This window comes from Halichoerus grypus, chromosome 5 (genome assembly GCF_964656455.1).
Source record: "Halichoerus grypus chromosome 5, mHalGry1.hap1.1, whole genome shotgun sequence".
Lineage (NCBI taxonomy): Eukaryota > Metazoa > Chordata > Mammalia > Carnivora > Phocidae > Halichoerus > Halichoerus grypus.
Genome location: NC_135716.1, coordinates 110,519,541 through 110,546,329, shown reverse-complemented (window position 1 = coordinate 110,546,329; position 26,789 = coordinate 110,519,541). Strand labels below are relative to the sequence as shown.

General features: G+C 48.5%; 1 protein-coding gene across 4 annotated transcripts in view; it reads right to left on the bottom strand.

Annotated features, from left to right (window-relative positions):
• The window catches only part of BCAR3 (BCAR3 adaptor protein, NSP family member), a 238,749-nt gene that overhangs the window by 101,798 nt on the left and 110,162 nt on the right, over window positions 1-26,789 (bottom strand). For 2 of the 4 annotated variants that reach the window (XM_078072737.1, XM_036118081.2), the window contains one exon: window positions 607-937. In XM_078072737.1, coding sequence (XP_077928863.1) covers window positions 607-923 — 317 coding nt within the window. In that variant the 5' untranslated portion in view covers window positions 924-937. Of the gene's footprint in view, window positions 1-606; window positions 938-2,471; window positions 2,493-8,574; window positions 8,826-26,789 lie in introns of those variants that run through there. The other 2 variants (XM_036118099.2, XM_036118107.2) reach the window with 2 other exon arrangements.

The window sequence follows — 26,789 nt, the reverse complement described above, 5'->3', positions numbered from 1 at the left end:
ACACGGGACTGGCCCGGGCCCAGAGCGGCTGAAGTGGGGTGGTGGGTCTTTGGGAGTCAAACTATTTGCTCTACTCTGTACAGCTGACACATTCCCTAACAGAAAGGCTTTTTTTTTTTTTTTTTTTAAGATTTTATTTATTTATTTGACAGAGAGAGAGACAGCTAGAGAGGGAACACAAGCAGGGGGAGTGGGAGAGGGAGAAGCAGGCTTCCCGCCAAGCAGGAGCCTGATGCGGGGCTCGATCCCAGGACCCTGGGATCCTGACCTGAAACGAAGGCAGACACTCAATGACTGAGCCACCCAGGCGCCCCCAGAAAGGCTTTTTTAAAAAGCCCTTTAAGCCAAGTCATTTTCACTTGTGGAATTAAAGAAGTTACCTGAAGGGGCACCTGGGTGGCTCAGTCTGTTGAGTGTCTGACTCTTGATTTCGGCTCAGGTCATGATCTCAGGGTCGTGAGATGGAGCCCCACACTGGACTCCACGCTGGGTGTGAGGCCTGCTTAGGATTCTCGCTCTCCCTCTGCACCCACCCCATCCCCTCCCCGCAGGGTCTCTAAAAAATAAATGAATAAATAAATAACAATAAATAAATAAAGAAGTTACCTGAAGGTGAAGGTTTCCCCTTTCCAGTCTTGCAGGGGGTGCTCCTGGATGATGGCCGGGGTCAAAGGGGAGTTCTGCCGTGGGGACTTGGAATGGGGCAGAGTCCCCATGTGACTGAAGTTATCACAGGACCTGATGGGAGGAGGGCCTTTTTTCTTCCGTGGGAGGGTACCATGTATAGACACGTCTTGATAGGCATCTGTGTGATGCTCAGCCGGAGGGGACTTGCTGCTCAGAAGGTCCATGGACGAGGCTAGAGGGAACTGATGATTCACCGGCATGTTTCTGGGAAGGCTCACAAATTTTCCCGCAGCCATGATTCTCAACTCCTCTAAGGGGAAAAGAAAGAGCGAAGGCATGAATCTTAGACCATCATAAGAACTGACTTCCTACTCACAAAAGGAAATGGAAATGTACCGTTTAACAAAAGAACAGGTTCGTGGAGCATTAACAGACAAACAGTGCATGGCATCACTGGTGAAATTTAATACAAATGGGAAGTTTATTCATGTCCCTTTTTTGATCCTACAGAGGAATTCTCCTGGGTTAGCAACAAATCCCCGGATGGAAAAGGGCAACCATGTTTCAGAGACTCCAGAGGCACATGAACCATTTTATTATTTCAGATGACTGAAGCTGATGGAAAAGCATGACTAACAAAAAAGACTATTGAGGAAGTACTCAAGGTTTCGATATAAGTGCATTAGAGAACACAGTATAAATGTTAGTTAGCTCATGTCTTTCCACCACCGTGTACGCGATAAACAGGTGGAGATTACTGGAATTCCTCAGCTGCTAGAAGGCCTCCAGTGCCAGACCAACCCCTCAGTTGTGCTACCCAGGGCAACGGGGCAGAATTTTTCCGGCAAAGACCTGGTGCTTACAAATAAATCAATGTACTCTAATTAATGAAGACGGGCCAGGGTCAGGGGTGAGGAGGTGGGTCACTCCTCCATACATCAGTGGACTCAGCTGCAGAGGAAAGCCACTGGGGTGAGGGATCCGTGTACACTGTCCCCCAGAGGGGTCGGGAACCCGCCTGCCACCAGCAGGGTTAAGCAACACGCGTGCTGCCTGTGTAGTCAGGGAAGAGTGGGAAGGAAGAGAAATAAGACAAAAAGGAGGTAGAGGGGAGAGCACGGAAAGAAAAGGAAAATGTGTACTAGGTTGTATGCAAAAGCAGACCCAACAATTATGCCCAGTTATGATCACTAATAGAAACGTTCGCCCCGAGCAAGAGACAGCACCCAGTCACCTCCCTCCAATAAACAAACTATGGTTTTGACCTAAGCCAAATTATGTAAGTCATTTTTAAGGCCAACGTGTAGAGGAGAAGAAACACACGCCTGAATAAAAATTAGAACTAGTCCCTGGAGACATTAAGGATCCAGAATCTGTCCCACCCGCCAGGGTACCAGACTGGTCTGGACAACACAGCAGCACAACTCCGCCTGCCTGATGCACTGGCCTCCCCGAGATTGGGGAGCAGAACATTCCTTTGCTCTGCACTCTGTTCCAAAGCCCCGCAGCCCCCATTCCTCACAGGCCACCCTTTCCACTGCAAAGACGACAGCTCGGAGTGAAAATCATCACTTAATAGTACCCCTGCAGAGTCAGTTCCACAAAGGAACTGGGGCCTTGGGACACCGCTTGAAGACAAGCAAGAACACTGCTCCAGAATCTCACGGGTAGCATGCAGATCCGGGATAAAGGCAGCGCAAGGGAAACAACAGACAACAAAAACATCCACAATCCGTCGCTTCACCTGCAACAGACGGAAACACACAAGCGCTGGGGGCTGGAGGGAAGGAAACCCTTCACTCAAGGTATATAATCCTAAGGCTGTCGTCAGTTCTTTCCCAAACCTGGTCATTCTGGGGCCTGTCTGCTCCACATCTGTGACCACACAGAAGGCCTGGCTCACGGCGGGCGCGGAACAATAGGACTGTGAGTCCCCGTGTGGGCCGCTCCCGGGTCTGGCCAGTACCGGGCACACAGTCAGCACTTACTCAATGTTAGTCATCATTATCTAAAAAGAAATCCAAGCTCCCTGGCCCTCCCCGCCTGACCACCAGTGATGTAAGCCGACTAGGATTCCCTTACTCTGCACACACAAACACGCACGCGCGCGTGCACACACACACACACACCCTGCCCCCCACAGCTGTGAATGCTTGCCTGTCCAAGCTGTCAGCACCCTCTTCAGAGGGAGGCCTAGATCATTCCAAAGAACCTGCTGGGGAGGCCCAGGGCAGCCCACAGAACCTCCTTCTATGCAAAGGGCCATAGTGTTGATCAACTATTTCCAGGTTATTATGATGGGGTAAAGGTTGCCCCAGCTCCCATGTTTCTGGCCACAGGTTTCCTCTCTGCTTATCCAAGATCTCGATTTCAAGATTGGGCCAAAGTGCTCAAGAATGCCCTTCAGCAAGTTTCCCATACCTCAGTTTATTCTCTGAGTTGAGGGTTAACACCTGCCCTTCCTACTTTCGATTCAACAAATATTTAAATACTTCCTCCATATAAGATACTCAGAGAATCAATGCCGTATAAGCCCCAATCCCGGACTAGGAACTCTATCCTACGACTCATCAATAGGGACCCTTCACATGCTGGAGGGAAGAATAATTACTTTGAACAAAATGATCTGAGGAGGATCTCAGAGAGGGCGATGCCGGAGACGAAGCATTTTGGAGGGATTTTGAAAGGTCGAGAATTGTACGGAAAAGCCTTCTGAGAGGATGCTAGCATGGCAGATACAGAGAGGCAAGGAGGTGCCTCCAAGGGCTCACGAACTACAAGCTGGGCTGTGTGGCTCGCATGGAGACGTCAAGAAGCATTTCCTAGAAGCCCAGCTTAGGACTGTATCATGAAGTCTTAAAACTGTGTCGAGGGGTCTGGACTGGACTGTAGGTGCTAGAGAAGATCTGGAAGGGAGCGATAGAAGCCAGTCTGTGCCCAGGTAGGTAACTCTGGTACTTCTGGAAAGAAGGGAGGCAGGCCGGCCAGTCAAGCTGTTGGCCACAAGCCAGCGAGGAAGGATTTCGAACTCTGTCCTCGGGCAGCGGCCAGGCAAAGGAGGGACAGAGGGAAAAAGGAGGAACTCGAGGCCACACCCACGGGAGGACAGTAGGATGCTGTAACATGCTGAGTGGTAAAGAAGAGGACTCCTGGGGGAGGGAGGCTGACAAGCTGGCCACTGAGCTGGGGAGTGTGAGGAGCCAATGGGGCAGTTCAGTCTAGGAGGTAAGATACTGGTATGTTCACTTAGGAGCCAGGACAGGATGTAGATTTTTAAGAATCATCAACATAAAGGGAATATTTAAACCAGAGAGTAGATCCCTTAGCTTGTTATTATCAGCTGTGATAACAGATGTGAAGGTACCTCTTAAACTGTCAGGAACCATACAATATCCATGAATTATATCCCTGCTCTCTCTCACCATGGCTGCACCTGAAGGGGGGGGGGAAAGGAGGGGGGGCAGTCCTCAAGCTGGTTGCATGTAAGAATCCTCTGGGAAGCTTTTAAAATCCTGGCACCTGGGGCGCCTGGGTGGCTCAGTCGGTTAAGCGTCTGACTCTTGATTTCGGCTCAGGTCATGATCTCAGGGTTGTGGGATCGAGCCCGGCATCTGGCTCTGCGCTCAGCCTGGAGTCGGCTTGTCTCTCTACTCCTCCCCCTGCTTATGCTCGCTTGCTCTCTCTTTCTCAATAAATAAAATGCCGACACCCAGCGAAACCAGAACCTTGGTGGGTACAACTCTGGCATCGATCTTTTGAAAGCCACCAGTACTGTCCAAAGTGGAGCCAGGGATGAGGACCACCGGATAAGCAAGTCTCTTTGGTACCGAGCAACTTACACTCAGATTTGGCTACCCGAGGAAAAGAACAGAATGACAATGAGGAGGGGTCAGTAAATAGAAGCATCAATTCATTCTTCTCTTCACCACACATGTATGTAAGGCCTCCTACATGGTGGGGCACTGTGACTGGTATTGGGGACAGTGTCAAACAACAGTACTCACGAGGTTACTACTCTGTGGTGGAAGCAGACAGACCATGTGCTGGTGATTCCCAGTGCTACTGGAGCATACAGAGTGGGGCCCAGGGTCTAGACCCAGCTAGTGGCCAGAAAAGGCTTCCCTGCGGATGCGATGCTGAGCTGAATGATGTGAAGCAGAGGTTAATAACTGGAGGGAGAAGATTATTCAAGCTGAAACCTCCAGAGAAGTCTCAGCTGCAGACAAATTGGAAATATGTAAGTCGGGCTCCCCTCTACAACCCACTGCCCCTAAATTGGGACTCTTCCCCCATTAAAATCCAGGCTTGCCCTATGTGTACTCACTTGGAAGACTGGCTCACCTGGGCCCTATGTCAAGCTTGAATCAGCCTAAGAGTGGCAGAGGTAGGTGCAGATCAGAGACAGAACTCCTAAAAAATACAGCTGAAAGTGGGGCATGGGGTAGAAGGGGAACCATAGGTGGAAGAAACTCATTTACAACCTTACTACAGGGTAGTCCCTGTATTTCCTACTTGAGCTTTATTTGCTTTTATTTTTTCCATACTCTAGAAACCTAAGGCAAATCCAAGGGATAGAAGTACATGGTGTGTAGTTGGAATCTAGGTTCAGGGTAAGTATCTTTCATTTTCTTTTGAAGATTTTATTTATTTGAGAGAGAGGGAGAGCACGAGTGAGGGGTGGGGAGAGGGAGAAGCAGACTCCCCAAGGAGCAAGGAGCCCAACTTGGGGCTCCAGGGCTCGATCCCAGGACCCAGGATCACGAACTGAGCCAAAGGCAGACACTTAACCGACTGAGTCACCCAGGTGCCCCAAGTACCTTTCATTTTTGAGAGCAAAGCCACTTAACCACATTTTACTCCACAAGGCAGAATCTCAGAGTGTTATATATAGGTAGGATCTCAGAGAATCAAACCCAGAGAAAGGAAGTAAATGCTCATTCACTCAATATATATTGTCTGAGGGCTTACAATGTACTGGGGATGAGGACATAATAAACTTGACAAGGTCCTGCTCTCATGAAGCCTAAGTTGTGATGGGGTAGGATGGTAGGGGAGAGTTTGGGGGGTGGTTCCAGTCAACACAGACAAGAAAACAAACCAGATAATATTCCAGCATCAGTGTCCTAAAGAACAACAAACCAGGATGAAATGATAGAACATACTGGTTGGGACAGAGAGCTAGTTTAGATTAGGGTAGTGTGGGAGGGCTTCTCTGAAAAGGTTCCTGAAAAAAGAGAACCAGTCAAGAGAAGATGGGAACAGAGTTCCAGGCAGGGGACTGGGCAAATCGAAGGTCATGAGGTGGGCATATGTAGTTGGAAAAGCATGGTGAAGACTAACCCCAAATCTCCACTTCCTGGCTCCCATGTTTTCTCTACTTGGAGATGCTTCTGTCTCAATGTTCCTAGCCATTACGTACTTCTTATGTACTATGTGATTTTTTTTTTTTTTAATCAAACATGGTATGATTCAGAACCTAGGCTTTGAAGTAAGACATTCACAGGGTCAAATCCCTACTCTGCCATTTACTTCCTAGCTGTGTGGCCTGGAACAAGTTACTCAACCTCTCTGACACTTTCTCATTTGTAAAAATGGATTAAAAAATACCTCTTTTGTGGGGTTGCCCTGAAAAGTAAATGCGACTGTGTATGGAAAGCCCTTGACATACGGCAAGCACTCAATAAATAGCAGGTCTCCTCTCAGCAGGTCAGGGACCAGGTCTGTCTTGCTAGTCATCGTATCCCTAGTACAAAGCTCACAAAAGAAGTCACTGCTTCTGGGAAAGACTGCAGCCAGGAAGGATGGGGAGGTGAATGTTTTAACTCAGAGCCACAGACACATAGAGGCACACTGAGAGAGCCTATATGCAGTCTTTAAAAGAAAAGCCCAGGTGAGACTTTGGCCACCTGACGTCACCTCTCTCCACCATGCAGGTAAACAGACACGGTGTCCTGATTCAGTCTAATGCCAGACCTTGGAATATATACAAAGGTCAAAGATTCTGTATCTTGACATGAAGATATGAGACCTTTGTGAATGGTCAAAGAGCTGAAATCTCAATAGGGACAAGAGTGAGCCTGACAAACTCCCAACCTCTGTGCTACCTTCCTGACCCTACTCACGTGCTGTGCTTCGAAGTGCTCGGTAAGAGTGGCCCAACCCGCTCACTCTGCACAGGTGTCCCCAAGAAACGCATGAGCACGTGCGAGTCAAGGCAGAGACAGGCAGGCCACTTGTTTGGATTTTTCCAGTTTATTTCTAAAATGAGCTATTTCCAAGTTAAACTTACAGATGGTCACCTAATGTGGGCATTAAAAACTTTGTCTTATTTGAAACTCTGGAAATGTAACTGCCTCAGCTGCCCAATTATGACCCCAACAGAGAATTTTTCATTTGGATATGTAGTTTTATAACCTCTCTGCAGAGTCAGACAGGAAGAGAAGACGGAACCGCCACACATTAAAACTTGGCTTATGCACTTAGAATGAAGTTTTTCTTCAGTGTAGAAATTAAGAGTATCCCTAATTTCGAAGTAAATTTATGAAGTCTAGCCAAGTGATTGAAGTATGAATTCTTCCATGGATTGTATTTCAAGCAACACAGCATAGAATTTACATGATAAAGTTCTTAAGCTTAGCATTCATTTGACAAGCAGTCCTTTCTATATGAATAGGAGATTGAAATCTTGGTTAGTCATCTGGAAATGCCAGGCTTCTCAGCAGGTTTAGAGAAAGCTGGAGTCAGAAGGTGAGGGAGCCCCTGGCATGGCAAGCCTTTTACATTATACTCCATACACTCCCCTGCACACCCCCATACAACCGCTTGGCCTGTGGCTTCTCCACTAAGCACGGATGCTCTGCTGAACCCCCCCTCTCCCAGCACCGAGGCCTCCCCTTCCTCCCGCCTCTGTCCTTGGCAACGTGCAGGGAGATTATCCGCTCTCAAACTGACCTTCCCTCCGCCAATGTATTTTCCTTGGACAGATCTGTGTAGCCTTGGGAGATAAGAGTCAAGGTTTAAAAGAAATCTCTGAACGCCTGGCTCCACTCTCTATCCCAGCCAATGGCTTTGGGCGAAAGCACAGGCGAGGTTAGGCAAACGCTCTTGCCCCTTCGCACCTTTCTTCAAGGCAGTTAATACCAAAATCAGAGTTTTCCACCCCAGCCACGAACCACCGTGTTGCCCAGCTGCTTCGGAGCCCACTCGACCGCTCCCAGACAAGCGTCTACACCTGATCAAACTTTTAAAGTGGTGGCAGCCGCTGCCGCTAGGGAAAGGGGCTGAGATCGAACGTCTTCCAGTCGCGTCCACCGTGCCTCTCTTCACCTCCCCTCCCCTCCCCTCCCCGACGCAGAGGGAGCGACACAACCAACTATTCATTCTTTCTCAACAAAGGCAGGGAGGGAGGGGGATGTTGTCAACAGTTACTGGGCAGGCTCCTTCGCTTTCTTTGCAAAGTTTCCAAGAGATTAGTGGAGAAACTCGCCTCCTCCAAGCCCCGGGCTTCCAGCGGAGCCCCTAGGCCCCCGCGCCCCCCGACCCCCGCAAAGAAGGACGCGACGAGCCGAGCAAGGGCGGTGGGCCGAGCAGCCGGGACGCGCGGGGGGTGGGGGTGGGGGTCGGGAGAGACCAGCGCCCAGGAAGATGTCGCTCGAGAACAAGGAGCAGAGATGCTCACCGCTGGACGCTGAGCGGCTCCCGCCGCGGGCCACGTCTGGGGGGTATCAGCCAGTTCCGAGGGCCCCGAGGGCACAAGCGGCGTCCGCACTTCAGCCACTCCCGCCCCTAAACGCCAACTCTGCTGGGGGCAGGGGGAGCGCTGGCTCAACTTTCCCCCTATCCTAACTTTCTCCAACAAACTTCCCAGCCCGTCCTCCCAGAGGAGTGGGGAGGCCGAGGCGCCCCGGGACGAGCAGCAGCCCCGCGGGACGCGCGGCAGACACTCACCTCCCCGCGCGGCGCTCGGTGCCCGGGTTCTCCGGCTAGGGGCTCAGAGGCGCCGCTCGGCGGCCCCCCAGGCCGCGGCTGCTCCGGGGGCACGGGCCGCTCATGGTCGGCGGGGCGCGCTCGCAGAGAAGCCCCGTGAGCGCGGCTCACCCGTGCGCCGGGCTGCTCCGGCGGCTCCCGCGGCTCCGGCTCCCGCCCCGGCGGCTACAGGCGCGGCTCTGAGCCCGAGGCGCGCGCTCCAGCCCTCAACTGGTGATTTGCGGCGCCGCGGCCCCACCCCGGCGAGCCGATTCGCGCGGCCTCGCGGAACCCCCCGCGACATTTACATGGCGTGACCTGCCTTGCCCTCCTCTGCTGGGTTCTAGAGTTTGGTTCTCCTCGTATCTCCCCAAAACACCAGCCTTGAAGTGTAGATTGGCCACTTGCTCGCTGTACCCCTCCTGAGGGACAACCCTACCTATTCCACTCCTCCCCCTTCCCCGCGTTAGGTAATTATCTAGCAGATCTGCTTTGCTGTCTGCAGACACCTGGCTGGCTTGCAGTTTAAAGGGCTTTGATGAGACAAAGATCCAGGTAACCACAAATAACCAAACCATGGAACAGGCAAATCAGTCACAGCCACCTGGACAAACTGAAAGCAAAGTGGGAAATGGAATTGGCATTTCAGTACTAGGTAGGATTTAGTGGGGTAAAAAATGGAGCCAACTGGAGGTCTCACACTATCAGGTATCAAGACCCATTATAAAGCTACAGACATAGTAATTGGCAACAAGGATAGACAAACTGACCAATAGAATAGAGAGTCCAGAAGCTGATCTACATTAAATGGTCCCAATTTATGTCAGAGATGCTACCCTGAGGCATTGAGAGAAGACGGTATGTCTTTTCAGGAAGTGATGCTGGATCAACTGATACCCACAGGCAGGAAAAGGAAGAATCTTGACCCCAACCTCATACCATGTCAAAAATAGTCAATTCCAGATGGATTTTAAATCTAAATGTGCAAGAGAAAACAATAAAACTATTCGAAGTAAAAATCAAAAAAACATCGTCACGACCTCGAGGTAGGCAAAGACTCCTTAAACACATACAGTACTAACTATAAAGGAAAAAACTGATCATTGGACAACATTAAAATTAAGAACTATTCCTCAGAAGACACCTAGTGAAAAGTCAAGCCACAAAGGGAGAAAAGATCATTGCAACACATGTATCCAATAAAGGACTTGTACACAGGATCTATAAAGAATGCTTACAGACCAGCAAGAAAAGGGCAGAGTATCTGACTGAAAATGGGGAGAATATTTGAACAGCATTTCTCAAAAGGGGATAAACAGGCATTTCTCAAAACAAAACGAGAAACATATGAAAAGTTTCTCAATTACTAATCATCCCAGAAATGAAAACTGAAGTTGCAACGTCTCACTTTACACCCACCAGAATGGATAAAATTGGAGAACTTCAAATAACACTTTACAGACCTGTTTGGCTAAATTAACATGTAGCCTGTGACCCAGCAAATCCGTCCCTAGGTATCTTGTCTACTCAACAGAGATGTGTGTACATATTCACCAAAGACACGTTCAAAAACGTTTATAGCATCTCTCTTTATAACAGCCCCAAAGAAACCACCGAAATGTCCTTCAGTGGGAGAGATATAAGCTCTGGGTAATAATATACAGTAATAACAACTACTTCTATACCCAACAAGATCATGACTCTCACAAATAGGATGTTAGTGAAAGAAGCTGAACACAAAAGGATACATACTACATACTTCTATTTATGTGAATTCCAAAAACAGTCAAAACATATCTATGTTGTTAAAGGTAAAGATAGTGGTTATCTTGAGGGTTGGGTTATCTTGAGGGATAGTGGTTATCTTGAGTGGGTTATCTTGAGGGTTAGGTTGGGTAGTGATGGAAAGGGAGCCCAGAGGGGGCTCCAGATGCTGGTAATATTCTGTTTCTTGATCCAGGTGCTGGTTATATAGATGTGTCTATTTTATAAAAATTAACTGTCCTTCATTTTATAAAAACTAATTGGTTTGTGCATTGCTCTCCTCGCATGTTCTACTCCAATAAAAATGTTTTAAAAATTGTGCCATGTTGGGTATTTTTTTTAGAGGGGGTAGGGGCAGAGGGAGGAGAGAGAAACTCAAGCATGCTCCATGCCCAGGACAGACCTGGGGCTCAATCTCACCACCCTGAGGTCATGACCTGAGCTGAAATCAAGAATCGAAAGCTTAACCGACTGAGCCACCCAGGCACCCCTATGTTGGGTATATGTTATGTCATTTTCATCCCTTTAAGAAAGAATTATTGGCAAGTCTGTAAGATTCTAAGTACAACATCTTTAAGAATGAGTTTCTACATTTTCCTCATAGGTGTTTTTGTGGGTTGGTTTTGATCTTCCCTACCTCATGAGAAGCACACACTTTTTATTTTTGTTGAATTTTCCCGAAATGTTTAGTGCAGTGAATGTCAGACCAGCTGGTATGTATCTCAACTGAATTATCAGAAATACACTTACTTTCTTCTGCTCTGAAGTGTCACTGAAAACAGTGATAAAACCTATATTGGATTTTCTTGATTTTCAAAATTCCCTAGGCACCTACTATATGTAAAGTTTCTACTTTTTTTTTTTAAATATTTTATTTATTTATTTGACAGAGAGAGAGATAGTGAGAGCAGGAACACAAGCAGGGGGAGTGGGAGAGGGAGAAGCAGGCTTCCCGCCAAGCAAGGAGCCCGATGCGGGGCTCGATCCCAGGACCCTGGGATCATGACCTGAGCCAAAGGCAGACGCTTAATGACTGAGCCACCCAGGCGCCCCTAAAGTTTCTACTTTGTGGAGCATGATAGGGAGGTAGCAATAAAGAAAGACTAGACAACTCACATGTAGAGAGGCCTTGGGCAAGTCACTGTTTCTCTCAGTCCCTCCATTTCCTCATGAGTGAGTGAGTGAGTGAACACATGTGAGGAGTCAAGGAAATAACGAATGTGAAAGTGCCTGGCATATAGTAGTTATCATTAACTATACTCTAATTCCTGACACATTCTATGTGTTCACAACACCCCTGCGAGATAGGAAGCATCTTTAGCCCCATTTATATGGGAGAAAATAGACTCGGAAAGGTTAAGTAATGTCAACCATAAATCCATTCAACAAATATTTGTTGCATGCCTACCATGTGCCTCATCCATAGTGAGAGGCAGAGTCAGAATTTGAATCAGGTGTTTTAACTTGAAGTCCAGTGGTCTTTCCACCACACAACTACTTTCACACTTGTATCCCCAGTACCTAGCTCATAGTAGGTGCTCAATTCATTAATGGACGGATAGTAGTATTTTTGATATACAGTTGACCCTTGAGCAACATGGGTTTGAACTGCGCAGGTCCACTTATATGAGGATTTTTTTTTTTTTTTTTGATAGAGGACAGTACTGTAAATGTATGCTCTCTTCTTCAGGATTTTCTCAGTAACATTTTATTTTCTCTGACTTACTTTATTGTAACAATACAGTATATAATACATGTAACATACAAAATATGTGTTAACTGTCTGTGTAAGGTAAGGCTTCTGGTCAACCAGAGGTTATTAGTAGCTAAGTTTTTGGAAAGTAAAAAGTTACATAAACTAAATTTTCAACTGCACTGTCAGTGCCCCTAAACCCTGCATTGCTCAAGGGTCAACCATAATTTTCTGATTAGGTAATATCGAGAAATATAGTGGTATACAATGAAAAGTGCCCTTCCCGACTCTGTCTCCCATCTGCCCAGTCCCCCTCCCACCATAGTCAAAACTGCTATTAACATCACGTATGCCTTAGCAGAGTTTCTTTAAGTGTGTGTGTGTGTTATCCCCAGCCCCTACACAGGAAGTAACATACTATACCCACAGTTCTACACTTTGCTTTTTTTTTTCCACTTAACAGTATATCTTGGAGATTTTCTCATAGTAGTGCATTGTACTCCTTTGAAGAGATGTGCTATAATTTATTCCATCAGTGCCCTACTCATGGACATTTAAGTTATTTCCAATCCTTTCCTATTACAAACAATACTGCAATGAATAATCTTGTATATATGCCATTGGTGTGTCTAAGTATATCCATAAAATAAATTTCCAGGGGTAAAATTCCTGAGTCAAAGGGTATATGCTTTTGTAATTCCAATAAATGGTGCCAAATTGCCTTCCATTGGGACTGTGCCAATTTATACCTCCCAGCAATATAAGAAAATGTCTATTTTCCCCACATGCTGAGCAGAAGATCTATATTAAACTTGTAAATTTTTGTCAACCTTCTAAGTAAAATGTGAATTTTAGTGCAATTTTAATTTGCATTTCTCTTATAATAAGTGAGGCTGCTCATCTTTTCATGTTCAGTGGCCATTTATTTTTCCCTTTTGGAATTTCTACTCCCACTTTTCTATCCATTTGTAGGTCAGTAGGGAAGTCAACTCAGCTTCCAAAAGGTCTGTGTGATGGCTGCCAACTCAGTTAGATTGGCTAGAGAAGTCACTGTAGGAGGTCCATGGCTGGAAAGACCCTCAAATACTTACCGCATGAGTGAGTGAGCAAAAAAAGAGATGCAGTTCTTGAATACAGAGGCTCATTCTCTATACAAGCTACGCCTCGACCTGATGGTCTACATTTGAACTACCCGTTTGGGGACTTGCCTCATCACCAAACCCTGGACACGTGTTCCCCAGTTACTTTCTTAATTTAATGACCAGCTTTGCATGAATAAGCTTCTCAATTTAACAACTGAAAGAGAATACACCAAAATATCTCTGGATAATTATGGAATTCCAGATTGTTTGAATTTCCACATTTACAAAGCTCTCCTTTTCAGGTTTTTCTTTCCCAGGAAACATGTATTATTTTTACCATTAAAAATGTCACTTAGAGGGGCACCTGGGTGGCTCAATCGGTTAAGCGTCTGCCTTCCGCTCAGGTCATGATCCCAGGGTCCTGGGATCGAGTCCCACATCAGGCTCCCTGCTCAGTGGGGCGCCTGCTTCTCCCTCTTCCTCTGCCCCTCCCCTCTGTTCCGTGCTCTCTCTCTCTCTCAAATAAGTAAATAAAATCTTAAAAAAAAAATGTCACTTTGGGGCACCTGGGGGGCTCAGTTGGTTAAGCATCTGCCTTCGGCTCAGGTCATGATCCTGGAGTCCTGGGATTGAGCCCCGAGTCGGGCTCCCTGCTCAGTGGGGAGTCTGCTTCTCTCTCTCCCTCAGCCCCTCCCTGCCCCGCTCTCTCTCCCACTCGCTGTCTCTCTGAAATAAGTAAGTAAAATCTTTTTTTAAAAATGTCACTTAGAAAACAAATTCATAAGGGGCGCCTGGGTGGCTCAGTTGGTTAAGCGACTGCCTTCGACTCAGGTCATGATCCTGGAGTCCCGGGATCGAGTCCCGCATCGGACTCCCTGCTCAGCGGGGAGTCTGCTTCTCCCTCTGATCCTCCCATCTCTCATGCTCTCTCTCTCTGTCTCATTCTCTCTCTCAAATAAATAAATAAAATCTTTAAAAAAAAAAAAAAGAAAAGAAAACAAATTCATAAGGCCCTACCTTATAGAAAGCATCACTAGCCTGAGGAGATAGGAAGCCGAGTATGTCATCAGATAGCATAGCACAGATACAGAGCGAGAGAAGCCCTGGCTCAGCAGAGGTCCCCTGTGCTGTGGAGCAGAGAGGAAGGAGAGCTGCAAAGTACTGGAGACAGACTGTTGATGCTGGTGAAATAAAGGAGAAGGGGGAGTTTTGGAAAAGAAATGCTTCACTCTGGAAATGAAGAAAGAGGAAACACATGTATGTAAAACCTAGTACAATGGCCACTTGGCTGCCATCTTGAATTATGCCGGGAAAGGGCTCAGTCTAGATGTTGCAGGTTGCCCCAGCCTGGGGTGGAGGGGAGCCTTGCCAGCATTGTCCAGTGCAGCAGAAGGAACCTGGAAAGTTGGAGGAAATGAAGGGAACATGAAGCCTGCCAGCTCCGCTACACAGGAGGGGTCAAACTGAAAGAAAAACCTGACTTGTTTAGATGTACTAATTCAATCTTTGATAACAAAGTTGGCTTCCCAGATAAGTGGGTGTCAGCCTAATAGAATGGCTTGTGGGATGTCGGTAGGACTCGCTCTCTGTCTTAAAAAAAAAAAAAAAAATCTTCCTAACAATGTTATCACTTAAAACTCCATGATGAGCTACTCATTCCTTTGTGTTAGGCCCCAACGTCCCTCCACAGTCCTCTGTTCTGTAAAACAATGCTGATCCTTACTGGATGACCTCATAGAACATGGGCTCCGAATGTGTCCTTTGCCTGGCAGCTCTACTTTGAGGAATCTGTCCTGCAGAAATACTCACCTGTACGCACGAAGATATTCACGGCAGCACTGATCGAGGTTTAAATTAAAAAGGGTTTATCTGCAGAAGGATGACTAAATTACAGCACGGCGAGTCTATGGCGCACACTCTGCAACTGATAAGAATGAGGTAATTCTTTAGGAACTGATGCCGAAAGGTATCTGAAATATCACGAGGTGAAAAAAGCAAATTGCTCCATTAATGTAAAAACAAGCTTATATATTTGTGTGGGTTTATATGTGTCTACATGTACAAAATGTGTGAAATAATTTTCTTTCTTTTTTTTAAGATTTATTTATTTATTTGGAGGGAAGGCGCAGAGGACGAAGGAGACAAAGTCTTAAGCAGACTCTGCACTGAGTGGGAAGCCAGACGCAGGGCTCAATCTCAGGGTCCTGAGATCACAACCTGAGCTGAAACTAAGAGCCAGATACTTAACTGACTGTGCCACCCAGAATTTTCTCCCATCAAACTGAGAGGTGAAATTGACAGGTGAGCAGGCGGGGACTTTGCTTTTTCCTTCATGTTATTCTAAACTGTTTGAATTTCTTCCTTGAGCACTGACTGCTTTCATAATTAATGATAATTTACATAGCGCTTACTATGTGCCAGGTACCATTCTAAGAGCTTTATGTATATTATTAACTCTTTAATTCCAACAATAATCTTATGAGGTGGCACTATTCTTATCCCTTTTTATGGATGAGGGCATGGTCCTGTCCAGGTCACACAGCGATATGAAAAGGTGCTGAGCTTTGAACCCAGGCCATCTGGCTCAGGCTTGTGCTCTGAATCACTAGATTATAGTAATTGAAAAAAAAAAAAAATGATACAAACAAACAAATAGCACTGCTTTTAGAGTCAGACATACCTGCATTTGAATCCCAGTTTTTGCTGATTAGCTACATGATTCTTAGCAAGTGTCTTACTTCTATGTCAGTTTCCCCAACTGTAAAATGGGGATGATAGATGCATACCTCATAAAACTGCTATGAGAACCACACAAAATACATTCGGTGCCCAGCACTTAGTGAGCGCTTGTTAAATATAGATTATTTCCTCTACTGAGATTAAATTACCAGCCCTTTAGTGAATTTTTTTTTTTTAAAGATTTTTATTTATTTATTTGAGAGAGAGAGAGAATGAGAGACAGAGAGCATGAGAGGGAGGAGGGTCAGAGGGAGAAGCAGACTCCCTGCCGAGCAGGGAGCCCCATGTGGGACTCGATCCCAGGACTCCAGGATCATGACCTGAGCCGAAGGCAGTCGCTTAACCAACTGAGCCACCCAGGTGCCCCCCCTTTAGTGAATTTTAATTTAATTGGCTGTTTTCTTGATTGGCTGTCTGGAAGCATCTGGTGCTTCCGGGGTAAGCAGAGAAGGGGGACTTGGGTATAAGGGGGAGAGTGCTAAATTAACCCTTCACCTTTTGCACAGTTTTGCCTGAAGCCAGTGCAGTTAAGAAAATAAAATTAATGGGGCGCCTGGGTGGCTCAGTCGGTTAAACATCTGCCTTTGCCCAGGTCATGATCTCAGGGTCCTGGGATCGAGCCCCGCATTGGGCTCCCTGCTCCGCGAGAAGCCTGCTTCTCCCTCTCCCACTCCCCCTGCTTGTGTTCCCTCTCTCGCTGTCTCTCTCTCTGTCAAATAAATAAATAAAATCTTCAAAAAAAAAAAGAAAATAAATAAAATTAATAATACTTATATGGGTTTTTAAATCATTCTGGGGTAAAATATCATCATCCCCATTTTTTGAAAGAGGGCCATGTGGTTCAGGGTTTTGCCCATGGGCAAATTAAATAACAGAACAACAGAACTGAACCCATTAAACAACGGAGCCGGGGCCGAAATGTAGATTTTTCTCATTCTACATTCCCTCCTCTTTCCTTACTGCCTGACTAGGTGTGGGGATGTCATGGCTGAGAGGTGGTGGCGGCAGCCTCCCAGAAGGAGAGCCCTCTAGTAACGATGACAGTATGGGAGTGATCAGTGATGTGCCTCTGGGGGAGATGATCCATCAGTTCACAGGCTGCTGTAGCTGAGTGGGGACAATGGCCTCCTCCACACCTCAGAGCTGAAGTTGATTCACTGACAAATGTGACAGACCCCCTCCCTATGGGGTCCACACAGCCCAGGGGGGCAGATTACACTATCCCTTTCTCTCAGCTGTTTATGGTGCTTATCTTTACAGTAGTCATCATTCTACAGAACAGGACACACACCATCCTGGAGGACACTGGTGACCTCAGCAGGCAGGTGGCTGCCGGGAGGGAGGGAGGCGGTGGAGGGTTCAGAGTGGAGCCTTGCTCATTGCTCCCAGCCTAGCAACTTCTTGACTCTGCCTGATCCTTCCTCATTTTCCACTAGAGAGTACAGAGGTCAGGCAGGAACCAAGGAAGGACGTTCTGTTTGTGAGGCTCCAACCATGCCGCCCGTTTTTTCAGGCTCAGTCGATCCCTGCCAGGTGGGGGTTATTACCATTCTCAGAAGGAAGAGATGCAGAATTCTCAGCCTTTTTCCCGACAAGACATGAATGTTGTATAACTCACTCCCAGGGGAGCGCCAGGGCTGTGCAATCCCAGGGCAGGATCCCACAACTTTCTCTTTCACTCAGGACACCTTTTGCTGGCCAAAATGTGGATAATTATTAAAGCTGGGGTTTGTCACACTATTTTCTTTACTTTTGTGTATGCTTGAAAAATGTCACGATGGGGCGCCTGGGTGGCTCAGATGGTTAAGCGTCTGCCTTCGGCTCAGGTCCGATTCCAGGGTCCTGGGATTGGGCTCCCGGCTCAGCAGGGAGCCTGCTTCTCCCTCTCCCTCTGCCTCTCTCCCTGCTCACGCTCTCTCTCTCTCTGTATCTCTTTGTCTCAAATGAATAAATAAAATCTTAAAAAAAAAAAGAAAAATGTCACGATGAACAGTTTAAATTTAAAAAGCCCTTTGGAATGCAAGTGCATGGAAGTGATGTTATGATAGAGACAATCTTGTGTCTGCCAGTGATTTCTTAAATACATTGTTCACTGTATGCAGGATCTGCAGTACTGCGTTATCAATAACGAGATGCTCGCCACACACCTCAATACCCAAGTGCAAGGGCTGGGAGAGCAAGTTGGAGGGCTAGGTGAGGTCATCAACTTGGTCCTTTCCTCTTTGGTTCCTTCTTCACATGAACCCCTTCCTCCTCGATACACACACAATTCAGTTGGTATGGGACACTCCTCTTGGGTGGTGACCATGTGGAACTCCTTTGAAGGGTTTTCTTGACAGTACCAAGATTACCAAAAGGTAAGGACACAGTCCAGGGCCCCTAGAATTAGTATAGGTGTCTGCAGTGAGGGGCAGAGCCAAAGGTTCTACGGGAGGAAAAAACAGCCTGAATTCAAATTTGTAGCTATGTTCACCAGCACTAGACTAAGAGCTTTACATACATCATCTGGATCAATCACTTCAGCAACCCAGACAGGTGAAGCCCATTTTATAGATGAGCAAGCAGAGGCCGAGTAACCAGCCAAGTTCACATAGCTAAGATGTAGAGGCCCCTCAGCTGGACTTCCTGACACCACTGCCTACATCCCCTCCCAGCGTGAACCCCTGTTTCTTAGAGTGAGCAGGAGAGTTTGGGTTGAGGTGCTTGAAAATGGCATGAATTGTGAGCTGGGTTAGCTCTGTGCCCAGTACTTGGTGGGCATTCGATAGATATTTGAGAACTGGACTTTTGAACAGTGGTGGGAGTTTCCAGTGGGTTAGGGATCACAGTCTGGGCCTCCCCATACACTTGAACTTCCCCCATGGCAGGAAACCACATAGACGGGTCACAGGTACGAACTGTGAAGTCCCGGGCGCCCGCCCGCAGCCCCCACTCCGTCCTCAGAGCACTTCTACCCAGCCAGGGGTCTGGGAACAGTAGTCTCACCATCCCTGAGGGGGGCTTGTCAGAAGTGCTGAAACTCTGCTCAGTGTCAAATTTCTGCTCCACCCCAGACCAGCTGACTCAAAACCCACATTTCCCTAGCCTCCCAGGTGATTGTGCATAAGGCCCTGCCTCGGCTCAGCAACCTTCCTAAAGGGGAATGTGCCAGTCATCATCCTCGTCATCACCAGGCAGCCTGAGGAAAATCCCTTTTTTCTATTGTAGATTTCCTATCGTAGATTTAGGGGGGCTAAGCTGCTGCCCTAATCTCCTCTTGCCTGAAGGACCCATCTGAAATGAGAGTGGGAGGCGGACTTCTTGGTTGTCAGCGTTTCCAGGAAGTTTAAACCCCTGTGTGCTCCCCATGTGACCTCGTCTGTCTCTGCCTTGGGGCTCATGAACTTGGAAGGCATAAGAAGAGCTCTTCCTCGCAGGGTGACCAGGCAGTGACAAATGTGCCACATGGAAGGAAATTAGTGAATAATCCTTGCATATTTTGAAGTGAGTCACATTGGCCTTTCTTAGACACGGTACTCCAGATGATTACACTCGGAGTTTCTGTTTCTTGCTTCAGAGTATACTATTAATGAACATCTAGACAGTGTTCCCCAAAGTACAAGGCGCTGGGGACAGCAGGTCAGCTGGTCCCTGACCTTAAGGCACTTTATACAGAAATGATACTATCCTGTTACCACCTCTGGAAACAAAGCTAAATAAAGGACAGGTAAGATGCCTCTGTGAACAGGATCTACAGTGACTGTGGTAACTGTTGGGGACAAATTGTCAACTGTGGCTCCAGGGACCTTTCCCCCCTGCACTCTTCCTCCCCAGTCCCTTGCTCTGGGCTCTCACTGCAGAGTGTAGCCAATACACTCAGTCACGTAGGGACTGGCCCTGCCCATTGCTCGAGCACCTACTACTGGCAGTCCGGGCTTCATCCGTCTAATCCTCACAGTAGCACCTAGAGGTAGATATTATGCCCATTTCACAGAAGAGGAAATTGAGGATCAGAGAAGTCAAGTTGCGCAAGGTCACATGCCTAGAAAGTATCAGAGGACTGGAATATAGATCTGACAGACATTCTAACCTCACCGGCCTCCTTGTGGGATTTCAGGTGAGGGATGCATCCCAAGTCGGGCAGGGGTGGTTGTCATACTGGTGGCCGTCGGCCCCACTGATGTGTCTCTCTGGTGCCAGCCCCGGGACCCAGAGGTACCCTGCTTGAATCACCAAGGGGTGAAAAGAGCAAACTTTCCAGGCCTGGGAGGGTCATCTAAGCCCATACAATTTTAGAGATGGTGTAAACTCCTTCTTAGAATGGCTTGTAGCTTTTTATTGGCTCTGTGTGGAAACAGAGATGAGGTAACTTAATTGAGCCCCTCTGTGTTTTGAAACCCAGTGACAAGTTGTGGCCAGTTGCTCTTGGGACCCACCAGGACAAGAGTCAGACAACAAGGAAGAGGAAGAGAGGCAGAGGAGTTGATGCAACGTTCAACCATCCACCTACTGACAGATGAGACAATTCAGAGGAGAGACGATCCAAACCCACATCCACGAATGATTCAGCTCCTAGTGCTCCCAGGCACACTCTTTAGTCTTCCCCACCAGGACCAGAAGCTGAATCTGGTCCAATTCTGTCACGTAGGAAAGAAAGGGGAATCCTTGCTCACCATCCAAAATAAGCCCTCTGGGCATGGATTTTCTCCACCCCTCTTTACGGCCATTTTCCCTGGCCCATCTCCCACTGCTTCCTTCCCAGGGTGTCTTCCAAACCCTTCCTCTACCCATTCTTCTCTAAATACCCCTTCTCCCCCCTGATATCAATGTTCTCCAGCTTGCCTGATCCTGAGAATCTCCTGGGGAACTTGAACATGCAGATTCCCAGGCTCGTCTCCTAGAGGTCTAGATTGGAGAGATCCAGACAGAGACCTGGGGAATCCGTGTTCAACAAGACCCCTTGTGTCCTTAGGATACCAGGTGTTTGGGAACCCCTGGACTGCACTCCCCTTGTTGTCAGACACTCCTCTGAACCCAGCCTGGAGCTGGCTGGCCCTCAAAGCCACCTACTCCTGTCCTGTGACAACACCTCTGGTGTCAAAGCCACACTGAGCTCCGGACATGGTTCTCCACGGTTCTAAAGCAGCCTGCTGCTTGAGCTTCAGTTTCACATCCAAATGGTCTGCTAAATGTCGCTTGTGACGCAGACAGTTCAAAACGAGCACATCCCAAACCTGACACACCCCAAAGCCAGTCCTCCTTCTCTTACACTTCTGTATGTCGGGCGGGTTGCCTGAGCTGGGACCCTGGGAACCATCCTGGCTCCCGGTCTCCATCACTGCCCCTCACAGCCAACTACTCACCAAGTCCTGGGGACTCTGCCTCAACAGTCCTCAACTCCATGCCCTCCTCTCCTTCCCCAACTGCCATTCCAGTAGGGCTCCTCCCCCTCTGTCACCTGGACTCTCCTGAGCGGCCTGGCTGGTCTCCCGCCCTTCCATCCTGCCCCTCTGCAATTGGTCTTACACCCAGCCACCTGAGCGATATTTCTAGAACACGAGCCTGATCCCATCTCTCCACCACTTAAAGCCCCTCAAGAACATCTTGCCACCCACAAGCTAAAGTCCAAACTGCTTAGGATGGCTCCCCTTACCTCCTCACTCATCCCACGCCTCCACGTCATGGCTCAGTTTCCCTTCTTCATCCAACTGCCTCCTACCCCGCCCCCACCCCCAGCCCAGGCATCACATTCCTCACAACTTCTTTGCTGGCTCTACACAGCTGGGTTAGTGCCCCTCAAGCATGTTCCTATAACAGCCTACATTTACCAGGTTACATGGACAGATTCAGCTATTAATTAGGAAGAACGTCTGAGGATTGCTTTACAGCCTCTCTGCACTCCTAGTAGTTACCACAGTGACCAAGAGCTGGGTCTTCCTTGTATCTACGAATATGTCTGAAGCCAGCTCTCTCCTCCTTCTGCCTTTCAGAGTGCCGCACCAGGACCACCCAGGGATTGGCCCACCTGTATCTCTGCTCCTCAGAGGGAGTGGCCTCTCCTGGCTATTGGCAAAGCTACCAGAAACTTGGCTTTGAACCATTCATGTCTAATAGGTGGTCCGGATATTCTGGCAGAGACGGTGGGTTTAAAGAGAGGGAGAGATGGAATCATAAAATACCATGTTTTCAGACCACCCTGAACCCTAAGGGCCAGTCCCTGGCGAGGGACTACTATACTTGTGGAGTCCAGGTGGGAGAGAGAGTGCTGATCCACATACCTGCCCCCTCAAGAAGCTGGAGATGTCCGAGCAGGCTATCAGGAGGGCTATTTCCAAGCCAACCTGCCGGTCCTCAGGGAGGAAGGGTGAAGAGCTAAGACTGGTGCTAGAAACCCCCGGACTCCAGGGTGTATACTACCATCGTGAAGGGAGAAACTGCCCAGCCTCTGCAGGAGCTCTGTGGATGGACAGGTTATTCACACTACTACAGCAGATAGGGTAAGTCTCCACCTGGGCCCAGATTGCTGAATAATATCAGAAAGAATATTGTTGGGGGTGCCTGGCTGGCTCAGTTGGTTAAATGGCTGACTTTTGATTTCAGCTCAGGTCGTGATTTCAGGGTCATGAGTTTGAGCTCCGCGTTGGGCTCCACGCTGGGTGTGGAGTCTGCTTAAGATTCTTCCTCTCTCTCCCTCTGCCCCTCACCCCACTACTCTCTCTCTCTCTCTCAAAAGAAAAGAAAAGAAAGAAAGAAAGAATATTGTTGAACTGGATTCTAGGGAGCCATCTGACCCAGCCCTAGAACTAAGGGGTCACAAACTCCTTCAAAGAAGGGCTGGAAACCTGATAGTGCCCGGCTATCTTTTGTAACCTCTCAAAAGCTGGCCATGCTATGGGAAGGGAAGTGGAGGCAGGAGCAGTATGTTCAGAGGAGGTAGCAGAAGCAGCATGGCCAATCCAGACCATTTAAGCAGAGAATGGAAAATAGGGCTGCCATGTGCAATTGTGCAGTTTGTTCACTGCAAAGGTCGCTCAGCTGAAGGAGGAGCTAGAGGCTGAAATCTAGCCTGTGCCCGCATTTCCCAAGCTGCATGTCCTGGTACAGAAGTGCATTTTCTGGAAAGAAGAGGGCCTGTTCTACACTGTAAAAAGGCACCATTTGGGATTGTTGTGACCTTGAGGGAGAAGACATTGGCAGCAACAGTGAGAAGAGCTTAGATGAATGCAAGAGAAGCCCAGGATCTGGCAGAAGATGACAAAGGCTTTGAGAGCCCCAGGGACACTACTGGGTGGGAGCTCAGAGTTTCAGCCTATTGATATGCCGCGCAGGCCCATGATTATGCCCTACTCCTCCCCATCACCCCCTTTACCACCATCCCGCTCCCTCCCAGCCCACCCCCGGCCATCCAAGGCCTCCATGGCCAGAGGAAAGAAGGCCAGTATAGCCATGACTGTGGCTCCCATCACCTAAATGCTAATGACTCATTCCTGAATGGGGTGGAGGATACCTGGTAAAGAGAAACAGTCTCTCCAAGCCCACCGTGTAACTACCACTGGTCTCGGCTATTACCAGAGACAGCTGGAGAGCTAGGCCACCAGCCTGTGGCTGAATGCCAAGTGAGAAGGGGCTGATGAGTTTTCCCACTTTGTTCCTTTCCCAGTTATAGCTTTACCTTAACAGCATCCACTCCTGGTGACAGCTCACAGGTTGTAACCTGCCAGGGGCACTTCTAGAAAGATTATAGCCTTGTTCAGAAAGCTAACAGCACACAACATAAAGGAACCTGGGGCCTGCCTCCTGCCTTTTCCGCTTGGGACAGAGGATGGGCAGGCAGGTGGAGGACCCTTAGGCACAGATGCAGAGGGGAGGCCAGGGTGGGGAGAACTAGCTTTTTTGTGCCCTGATATTGTGCTGTAAGTACCTGATTGTATTTAACTCTCCAGCAACCCTGTAAAATAAGTACCATTCTCTCCATTTTATAGATGAAGAAACTGAACCTCAGAGAGAAGAAACACCCCTGGCCAGCTGGTAAGCTGCAGGGCTCTGATTTGAATTTCCTGGTCTTTCTGGCTCAGACACATGGGGTTTTTTAACCCAAAGTATGTCACCTGCAAAATATCTATCTCCCCTGGGGAGAGAGGAACTCAAAATAGTGAAAAGGAACAGAAAAAGCTTGCTGAGTTTTGCTTCAGCAACTGAAGCCAGTCTCCCTACAATCCTCTCCCTTCCTGCTCCTGCTTCCAGGCTATCCTCAGGGGAAAATTACCCTCCTCGCTTCCCCCACCCCACGTCTAAGGATTTTTATTCAGGTGAAATAATTGTCTTAAAGCAGCACCTTGGGAGGGAGGGGAGAAGGGTGGGTAGAGGAACTCATGAGCTGATTAAATACGAGCCAGCAAGGGAGAACCTTCTTTCCCTCCAGCCAGCTTCTCAACCCACTACTCAACCAAAGCATTACCTCTCAGGCAATAACCACCAAGACCCACATTTTATAAAATGTGAGAGCAGGAAGGGGCTGTTAGCAATAATAGCAGTGTTTACTGAGTGCTTTTTATATAATAACCAAGTACCAGTCCAGGGATATTACACAGAGACCTATTTAATACACACACACACACACACACACACGAAGTATAAATGGGGAAACTGAGACCCAGAAAGGTGACAGAACTTGCCCAGAGTCCTCCAGCTTAGGAAGGGGACTTGGAATCAAACTCACACAGCCTGGTTCCTAGATGCTGCCCCTGCCTCTCAAAGGTTGTCCCTCCTCACTGTCCCTCCTGCCCCCTCCAAGGGCAGAGCCAGCAAGGTGTTGGGTCTTCTGCCTGGGACCCAGGGCTCATGTCACACCCCAGGGGCTTGGCACACTCAAGACTCCAGGAGCGTGCTAATTGCACTTCACTCAGCTCAGATTTCAGATCCCACCTAACGCTCCCAACTAGAAAATTCTTAAATGCCTATTTATTTTTCTGACATCTGTACTGTACTTGAGCATCCCTGCTGGGCTCATAGAAGGCTAAACAGAATTTCCATTAGATTCTTCCCATTTCCCCTCCGCAGATACAAACAGAAGCAAGAGGAACAGTGGCACCTTCCATCTCACACACCCAGCAGCGCTTGGCAGCGACCCTAAGCGCTCCCTGCAAGGCCAGCAAATATTTTGATAATCTTTCCCCTACAGGATTCTCCTGTGGAGAACACATGGACACAGTCGGGCACGATCTTTCAGCAGATTCCACAGGAAGAAACACTACATCCGTGGAGGGGATTTTGACTCTCAGGGCTTTAAAGGGAAGGGAAGCAGGTTTGGAGGCAGGAGCTGCCCAGGGGTTTGGGGTCCCTCTGCCCCCACTGTGGAGCAGGGGTGGGGGGCTGCTGTGGGCGTTGTAGAGTGGGAGGCAGATGGGGTGGGGGTTCAAAGCGCAACCTTCAAAGTCCAACCTGGGCTTGAGGACTAGCTTTGCTGCTTGAGGCTGTGTGACCTCTAGCGAACTGCTTCACCCTCTCTGGCCCTCGGGTTCCACACTGTGAAGTGGGGATAATAGGAGTACTCACCTCTTGGACTGGCCCATGGGAATTAGACACAATAACATTAGCGAGGCATCGGGCACGCAGTGAGTCACGACCATACACACAACTGTCATCGTGAGATCCTTCACTTTCCTTGAAACGAGCTCATGGGGTGTGTTCTCTGCTGTCACTGGTCCCCTTTATTTAGCCTCCTTTAGGGGACCTGAGGCCCCCCATCTGAACCAAAATGTGTCTGTGGGAGAAGAGGGAGAGCCCTGAAAGATGGGCTGCCCACGGCCACACGGTCCTTCCCCTGGAGCTGAGGTTTGTGGGCCCATCCTGTGTCAGGTCAGCTGGGTAATGAGAAAAGCCCCACAGATTCCTAGCATGGGACATTTCTTCACAAAGGCATATACCTTTGAAAAAGATCAAACAAAATTAATAAACATTTATAAAAAGCAGAAAAACATAAAGCCACTGGGAAAAAAGACGGTGCGGACTGCACAGCCCTTGGTGGAGTGCAGGTTGGGCAGGACCCCGGGGGCCTGGTTGATGTGGTGCCTCCCCCCTAACCCGCATGTCTACTTTCTAGTCCCACCCCCAGGGCCTCTTGCAGAAGATGAATTTGCATCCATTTTTGGTGTATCCCACAGGACACAGAGGATTGCCCTGGGGCCCCACATTCTCCTAGTGACTCACCGGTTAGGCAGTGGGTACCTGAGGCAGAAGAGCCACTTCCTGGGCCCCTGAGCCACTGGTCATACCTGCCCAATAGCCACCTTCTCCTTTGAGGGCACCTGAGTCACCCACGGGGGCAGGGCAGGACCTGGCCCCAGAAGGGGCTGGATGAGTGTGGCTGAAGAGCCCAGGCCATGCACAGACCTGTCGTTTGGGATGGGGTAGCATGGACACACTGCTTATCCACAGAAGAAACCGAACCCTCCTGTAAAGGTATGGACTCATCCCACCTGAAACTTGAGGAGAGACATTTTCATATGGGAAGGTCTTGGGGCCAACCCCCAAACCCTTGTACACATCCCACTCCCCTGTGACAGATCCCTCCTGAAGCCGCGTGCTAATACTTCCTTTAACGGGTCCAAGAATCCTGCTTGGCGTTATGGGGAGAAAATGTGTGTCTAAGGTGTAGGGGGTGTGGGGTGGAGGGGAGGTGTGGGTATTCATGTAGGGAGGGAGGACGTTGACAAGAAATCCAAGCCTACGGGCCAGAAAGAAGTCTTAAGAACAATTGCAGCCTGACTGTCTCCTCTCTGTTACCCCAACCTATCCCCTCAGGCCCAGGGTCAGAGGAGGTCCGGAGGCCAGCTTTGCTCAGTGTGCGGACCTAGCTCCCGCACCTGCCACCTGGCTTTGAGCAGAGGAAGTGGCTCCCGCGGCTACCAGGCTCTGCAGTAAGTCCGGGGAGTCCTGGG